Consider the following 8396-nt stretch of genomic DNA (forward strand, 5'->3'; position numbering starts at 1 on the left):
ACAATCCCTAGTATATCTTAAACCAACATTTTAATCCCGGCCAATACACCTTTTTACTTTACTACCTATTTAGCATCCATTCAAATGCGATCAACATAGAAAAACAATGACATACAGAATATAGAGAAAAATTACCTGGCTAAACGGAGAATAGACGCATGGCGACCCACCAAATCAACAAACGTTCATTTATTTCCAATGGATGGGTTTCGAAGCAGAATAATTTCAGGGTGAATATAGACGACATTTGGCAGTATAATAATTATAAATAGAGATTGATAATAATAAATATAGATATTTTTAAAAAGAAATATTGGCATGATATAGGACTATTTAAAACGTGACTCATCATGTTCATATCTGAAGTCCGTGTATCCTAGAAGTGGTTTCCAGTATAGTAACCGATTTGAAATTTATATCCTGGAACTATTGTTTTTCTGTTCCGCATCAGTTATAAAGTCGGCTTGTGCCCTCCAAAGTCTGAGCAAACCACAGATATCTATCTAACCAACCAACCAATCAAATCGCACTTACCCGGAACCATAATAGAGGCTGACGCTATATGGATGGACATGTTACGGAGTTCAAGTTATTACAGTCATAATTTCATCGGTGATCAAATGTGAGGTAGGCGGACGAGCGCTAACTTATTCACAATTTAATAAAAACCCAGCCATGGCAGAAAAGGGCAGTAGTATTCCAGGACCACGCCCGAGTCGTATTATTGGAAATCTGAAGCAGATTTGCCCAAAGGCGCACATCACGTGGACTGAATGGTGCCAGAGGTACGGACCTGTATGCCGTGTAAATCTTGGACCCATGGGTGACAGTATTTTGCTCGGAAACATTGACGTCTTGAGGAGGGCATTCGAAGAAAGTCCAGAGATATTTTCTGGACGTTTCGTCTTGCCTATTGTCAAAAAGGACGGTGCAGTAGGTAAATATCAAGAATATTTTATTATTATTATTATTATTATTATTATTATTATTTAATTAACAGAGAGACGGCAACACGGGAAATTACGCATGTAGATCAATGCGATTCGCTGTCTATTCGAGCATTAAGCATTAAGTAACGCTTCAATAGTTAGTATTATTGACGTTGTATTGTAAGATACACAAAAGACGTCATTGACAAAATAACAATTTAGAGGAAGGACTTTACAGGGTGTGCGGGTTTGATGGACTATAAAATCAAAGCAACTTTAATATACCAAACGTTAATGTTATAGTGCTTAAGTTATGCCAAGGTTATGTCGACACGTAGCCTATTAATTATTGATACTTTACCTACTAACCAAATAGGCATAGACCAGTGACACTCATCACGGATAAAGAAAGACAGTCTCTTTTATGTGAATCAGCCATTGAAACTCTTCAGATCCGGTGGTCTACAGGATGTGCATCTTATTTTATGTCCGGATTGGTGGTTACAGGCCTACTTTATTATAACGTTACATAATGAAACCCTCCCATACCCCACCCCAATTCCTTATTAGCCAAAGAAAACGACAGCTCCGTTACATCAATATTACAACTCCATTTAGCCTAGTCTATTGTATACACACTGTCCGACAGCTTTCAGCTGGTATAAGAATACAAGAAATGCATTGTAAAATCTTATAGCCTCATAAAAATACGTAAGCCTACAACCATTATGAAGAAAGGTTACAATATAGGCCTAGTTGAAGAGATGGCAGCAGGCGGTTTTTTGTTGTAGCTAGAGATGGCATCTGATTCACTGATGCAGGGGTTCCAATTCTCCCGGAACTCGCGGAAGGCTCCCGGAAATCGGAGCGGCCTCCCGCACTCGTGCAAACAAACAAGAGTCTCCCGGAAATAACCCATATCCCGCAAATTCATAATATTTGCATGTTTTACTGGGTTTTTTTTTTATCAATTATCCCACGGAATCAGTGCAAATGGATACCACAATGTGTAGCAAAATAAAATTAAATGTTACGAAAGCTCATTAACCAGATCAGTGGCGGATTCAAGAGTAAAGCACCCCCCACCCCTAGATTTTGTTTAAAATAGGACAGAGCCGGCCCACTCACTTCAATTCAGCCCCAACATGTTTATAGAAAGTATAGAAAACAAGTTCTACACGTAACGCCCGGCTGCCATAAATGGTTTCTTCCCGAACCCAGGGGCGGATTTAGAGGGGGCCCGGCGGGCCACACCCCCCCCCCCCCCACTTTTTGAGAAGTAAAAAAAAAAGGAAAAAAGAAAGAAAGATAAAGAAATAATTGATCGCCTAAACCCCTTCAGATGTTATTTTGTGCATCTTAGAAATTAGAAGTTTAGCATGCTCCTGGACCCCCTAGGACAGTGTTGTTCGATCGGCCCCACTTTCGCCCCTCCCCTTTAGGACAACTCTCGATCCGTCCCTGCAACCTGCGGGTGGGGTGAAGGGTCTTGTGACCCCGGTATCCCCCGCTGGCGCCGGTTGTAGCCTCTTTCCTCATGTGTATAGAAGCAATTCACAACATTGCAATCACATTCTACATGTTGTGTTGCCTACCGGACTATTTCGTCATGTCGTAGCGTACGTTATGTACAGTAGGCATAGGCCTATGGGGGCAAACACGGGCTTCTTTCCAAACGATTAACCCTAGCGGAGACCTCCCATCCAGTAGGGGCTCCTCGTCCTCTTGGTAAAATATAACTAACGGAAAGAATGCGCGTATTCAAGAACACGAGCAATCGGACTACAAAAAAGAAGAATAAAATTAAAGTGGTGTTGAATAGCAATCCCAGGTGCATGGGTTTAATTCTTGTCACAAATGATTGGATTAGTTCTCACGACCACAACAACTCCATATGCCTCATAATGGCTATGTTCAAATTTCATAAATCAACAAAGTAAAATAGCCTAATTCCAGCAGCATAAAGGCCTGTTTATACTTCAACGATAACGATAACGATAAAAAAATAAATAAAAAGCTAAAAAGCAATTGTTCATGTAGAAAATAAAAGAAATAAGAGAAGTTTTTACACCAGAACGATTCGATAATGATTTATCAGTTATGCGATAATAACATATTTTGACAAATCAAATCAAATGACGTCATAATTATGGAAAACATTAAAATTGTAGTAGTAGCAACGATTGTATTTATTTATTTATATTATATAAAGTTAAATAGGAATCGATTAATTTTGTGACTTTTTGATTTTAAATTGTCCATTTTGTGTTTTTTTATTCCATGTCTCTTTAAATATTTTGTATTATCCATTATGTAAATACGATTGTAATAAAGTGAATTATAACGGAATGGGTTATCGTGATCGTGACAGTACCGATATCTTACTACAATTACTGCATCGTCTCTCCAATGCCAATTTAGTAAAGTGGGCTAGGCATATAATACCTGACATCGCTATATTGTTACGACGCGAGCCGAGTTGAAATTTACAACAGGTCGGATTTGGTCTATGGGTCGCTTAACACTCAATGCTCAATCTTTATTGAAAGTACTCATTGTAATACATTAGGCCTATATAAATGGCTAAATGTTTACTCTTGGTAAAATGAACTCCCGATTATCTTTACGGTATTCCGTTTATTGATCAGAACACTAATTCTTTTAAAAATAACAACTGCATTGTGTACGGTACTGTAAACTATGCGACCGTTTGGTAATGCAACATTGGAGGCGTGAGCCATGGAATCGAAATATTTTATTACTCGCGGATATAAACAAAACTGAGTGCCGAGTCTATCGACATACCCCTCTTCTTACAGATCACCTATGTCCTTCTAAAAGTACACCGATTTCAAAAGGTTAATGCTAAGACATTTTAAAATGTAATGATATCAAAAGAGATAAAAATGGAAATATAACGTCATTTGAGAAGTAAAGGATGATCAGTACTCATTTGAACTCGTTAATCCAACACTTCAAACCACCATTGCCTCAATGAACCGGAACACTAACCGATATCGGTTAACTGACACTTCCGGGATCTACAAAAAAAAAAACATACCATTGTGCAAAATATCAAATTCACGGATTTATACCGCCTAGATATGGATGAGGAACAGGCCTACGCATGGCAAATCAAAGTTTGATTTTCATTGACCTCAATGTCAATGCCCGTGAACTCATTGAAATTGACAATCAATATATCAATCGGTTGATAGATAAAAGAATATTTCGATCAACCAATCAATGCAATCAATCAATTAATCTTGCATTAGATCAATTGGTCTGTCCAACGACTTGAATTCTAACCTTAAGGTTCAAAGGTTAAAAACTACATGACTATTAAGCAACCTACCACTTCTCTTTCCATTCATCGTAACTTACAGATCTGGACATCACGTCCGTTCGAACTTTCATCCATTTATTTATTATCAAAAGTAAAGTTTAATGGATGTGTCTCACAACCAAACGTAATCGTCTTGGCTAATTTAACGTTATTTATTTGTACAGTACCGCTGACAGGATATTACAATGTAAACGAATATGGCAGGTCAACTCGGACGTTAAATTGTGTATATCCGGAGAGGGTAGGCCTATGAAACAAACTCAGAAAAAAGCGACGATACAAAGCCACCGTGATTCTCTATATTTCGAACGTTATTCGTTCATCTGCTGGAAAAGTGCTATTATGTTTTAGTCATGAATGTATAATAAGGAAGGGGTGGGTTAGGGGTCAATGTAGGCGCTGACAATCACAGCACTTGACAACGAAATGCCTGAACTTAACTGTCAGTCACACTTAACTGACCAATTAAAACGTGTTATTCAATAGTTAGTAGGCCTAAAGTGCATGTCCCACAAACATGACGCAAGTTGACCTAATTTACGACGCTGTCGTTTGTGGACCCTTAGCAACAATATCCAGTTGTTGGAGTTCCGCGGAACGGTCAACAATTCTAGAAATGATGACGTAACCAAATTATTGTTTCCGTAGGATTTCCAAACTTCCCCTTAACGTTAATCCATACCAGGATAACAACAGCAATGATGAGTACTCATTGTAATACATTAGGCCTATATAAATGGCTAAGTGTTGACTTTTGGTAAAATGAACTCCCGATTATCTTTACGGTATTCCGCTTACTGATCAGAACTCTAATTCTTTTAAAAATGACAACTGCATTGTGTACTGTAAACTATGCGACAGTTTGGTAATGCAGCATTGGAGGCGTGAGCCATTGAATCGAAATATATTATATTACTCGCGGATATAAACAATGATGATGATGATGATGATGATGATGATAATGATGATGATGATGATGATGATGATAAGGTAGGCCTAGTATTAATCATTTGTAAAATGTATAAGTAGAGAAAATTGTGTTGTTACAACAATTAATTAATTTATTCATTATTTAAGCTGTCGTTATGTAGGCCTACGGTATTGAAATAATATATTTTTCCATACGTGACTGATACTTCAACTGACCGACTACGACGCCAACTGTTCGATCGGCCGACAGTCACAGCCCTTTTATTGTGACAAAAGCTTACATTATTATACAGACCAACACAATTTTGTAGTTATTTCCGATATTTGTTCCTAAAGGTACGATGACCTGGGAAAATGACGCGGTGTATGATCAACGAAGGCAGCTTTTATCGACGGTAATGAAACAAGTAGACCTCGATAAATTGGCGCAAAATGAAGCGATTGCAGTTTGTGACGTCTTAAGCGAAAAGGGAGACACATCGTCTGACCTAGTTTATCGATTGATTGAAGAAGCAAACCTCAGTATGATCTCGACGTTTTGTTTCCGACGAGAACAGAGATGTCCCTACGACGATCCCAAATTTAAGGAATTAAAGAACCGTGTCACTAAAATGAACCATAAACTGAAAAATCTGATGGGCGAGAAAGCAAATTTGTTTCCAGTGTTGTGGGCGCCATTTTACAAAGATTTTAGGAAAAAGCGTAAAAACTTGCGTTGCTTGGTGAGTAAGGAGTTAGACGCGCATAAGGAGAACCTCGACAGCAGCAACATACGGGATCTTATAGATGGCTATTTAGGGAAAGCGGACGGGATTGAGTTCCCAGAAAATGATTGTCCATGGCACATAATGAACTTGATGGGCTCGACGATCACGCTTAAAAACGCGATCCAGTGGATTATTTTACTTATTACCAAACACCCTGAAATTCAAACCAAGGTAAGCCCTGCATTTTTACATTACGTTAAGACACAGGGACACAGCGCCGAAACGGTCGTCGGTTGACGCGATACCATGGAGAACTGTACGCGACGAGGCGCACGTAAGAGATCGTTTTTTTATGGCAAACCGCTAAGGCTGCGTTCAGACTAGGTGCATAAACCCGGCTCAACTCACCGGGTTTATCCACCTGCTAGTCTAAAGTTTCAAGTAGGACTGTGTTACTATAGTAACTATACCTGGCGTGACACCGTGTTTAACTTTTCTAAGCCGAGCTTTAATCGCTACGGGGGATCTCGCCATGACCTCGGGTGAAAAATGACCAATCAACATTCAATTGCGTGCGTGTGCTGTGAGCTAGCGAATGTTTCGAAACCCTTTTCCTGGTTACAGAATGTTTTACAGTCACTGATCTCTACTATTATAGCTGGATTGCTCATCGGCCAATCCTGGTACAGAAAGTGAGGCCTCCGACGCCATGTTGGAGGGCCTAAGTGACGTACTAGTTTAGAAAAGTTTCTTTTTTTGGCATTTGTTTAAATTATAGTTAAAAATAACGATTCTTGCAATACTTTTTAATAATAAATTTAAATTTAACGAATTTTTTTCAAACCATCTTACCACTAGACGCGACTGTTTATGTAGTTTTCAAAAGTGCGAGCGAAGTCGCGTTGTTATGAGTGACGTCGTTCCCTAACAATACAAATAAAGGCCTGTTTATACGATAACAAAATATTTTAATTAAATTAGATGACATCATAATCATGGAAAAACGGTAAAATCGTTGCTATTACTACGATTTTAATGTTTTTCCACGATTATGACGTCATCTGATTTGATTTGTAAAAATTGTTCTAGTGTAGAAACTTCTCTTATTTTTTATATGAACAATTGCTTTTTAACTATTTTATCGTTGTCGTTGAAGTATAAACAGGTCTTAACTTCGCTTGCGCTTTCTTAAACTGCATAAAAAGTCACATCAATAGATAGATGATAATAATCATTACTTTAAATTCAAATTTATTATTAAAAAGTTCCGTATTCTATATGTTTTTTTTCAAGCATAAAAGATAAGCCAGCCTACCAAAGAACATACCGGTACATGAATGTAATACCGTATTCAATCTGTTTGCGAACGTACGCGTTTGCGAACATACACATAATTATTTACTTGTTTATCATTTACTTTCGATATAACCATATACAGCTTATGACAGGCCAAATAATCAGTAAAAAATATTCCCTAATAAGGAGAAGCTTATGTGTGAAACGCGACAGATATGGTATCCACTGGCCTATCGATTGAAATTGCGCATGGGAATGACATCACATTAATTGTCTATATGCCGCACATGTACAGTATAAAGTGATTCATGCAGTCTGTATACGGTGTTTTGCTGCATAACTTAACTTTGTGTGTGTGTGTGTGTGTGTAACATTCCTTTTTCAATGTTTTCAGGTACAAGAGGAAGTAAGTTCTGTGTTTGTTGATAGAGCACCGACGACGGATGATGTCGATAAATTACCGTATACGAACGCCACCATTTACGAGACATTACGCATAGCGTGCCCGGCGGCGCAGGTCGTTCCACACATGACGCAGAAAGATGTCAATTTCGATGGCTTTGACGTCAAGAGTGGTACTGTTGTATTCGGTAATATCTGGGGACTTCACCACGATAAAAACCATTGGGAGGAACCCGAAAAATTCAACCCAGACCGATTCTTGGACAGTAATGGTCAGCTGGACATCGACAAAGAATCTTTTGTTCCATTTGGACTAGGTTTGTGATACTATCAGTATATTTAAATAATATATATGCCTTACAAGTTTTTCAACATTATCATATATATTGGAGTGAAGTTAATACCAGGCACACTCTGCGCCATGCGACGGCCGCCGGGCGGCAAATCCATCGGCATTCTATGTAAGCGCTTGGCGACGCAAAGCCGTTTGCTGGTTGCGCAGATTGCAATGAGGGAAATTGTCCTTAAAAACGATCCTTTGTGCGCGACAACGACTTTGCTCAGTGTGTGCCCGTATTATAGAACGTCACTTTTGTCCTGTAAAGGCCAACTCAGGGTTGTACGGCGCAGTCCGACGCGAATGATCGTCGGGAGCAGTCTTTATAAGCTTGGTCACGTTTCTATACAGTCGCAGCTTTCGGTGATGCTGTGGGGAGCCTTCCACGGTTGCGTCGAGGACTGCGCTACGCGGCAGTGGCGTATCTAGGAGAGGGTGCAAGCCCCTCC

The 8396-nt window shown here is 39.1% G+C and overlaps 1 protein-coding gene across 1 annotated transcript in view; it reads left to right on the forward strand.

The window, feature by feature from the left end:
• Nucleotides 1-553: 553 nt before the first annotated feature.
• Nucleotides 554-8396, forward strand: part of LOC117103996 (cytochrome P450 2K4-like) — a 9162-nt gene continuing 1319 nt past the window's right edge. Inside the window, exons 1-3 of the mRNA XM_033244650.1 lie at nt 554-937; nt 5542-6143; nt 7603-7927. Coding sequence (XP_033100541.1) covers nt 676-937; nt 5542-6143; nt 7603-7927 — 1189 coding nt within the window. The 5' untranslated portion in view covers nt 554-675. The remainder of the gene's footprint in view (nt 938-5541; nt 6144-7602; nt 7928-8396) is intronic.

The sequence above is a fragment of the Anneissia japonica genome, unplaced genomic scaffold, assembly GCF_011630105.1.
Source record: "Anneissia japonica isolate Jap-2015-1 unplaced genomic scaffold, ASM1163010v1 scaffold2167_len242483_cov200, whole genome shotgun sequence".
Classification (NCBI taxonomy): domain Eukaryota; kingdom Metazoa; phylum Echinodermata; class Crinoidea; order Comatulida; family Comatulidae; genus Anneissia; species Anneissia japonica.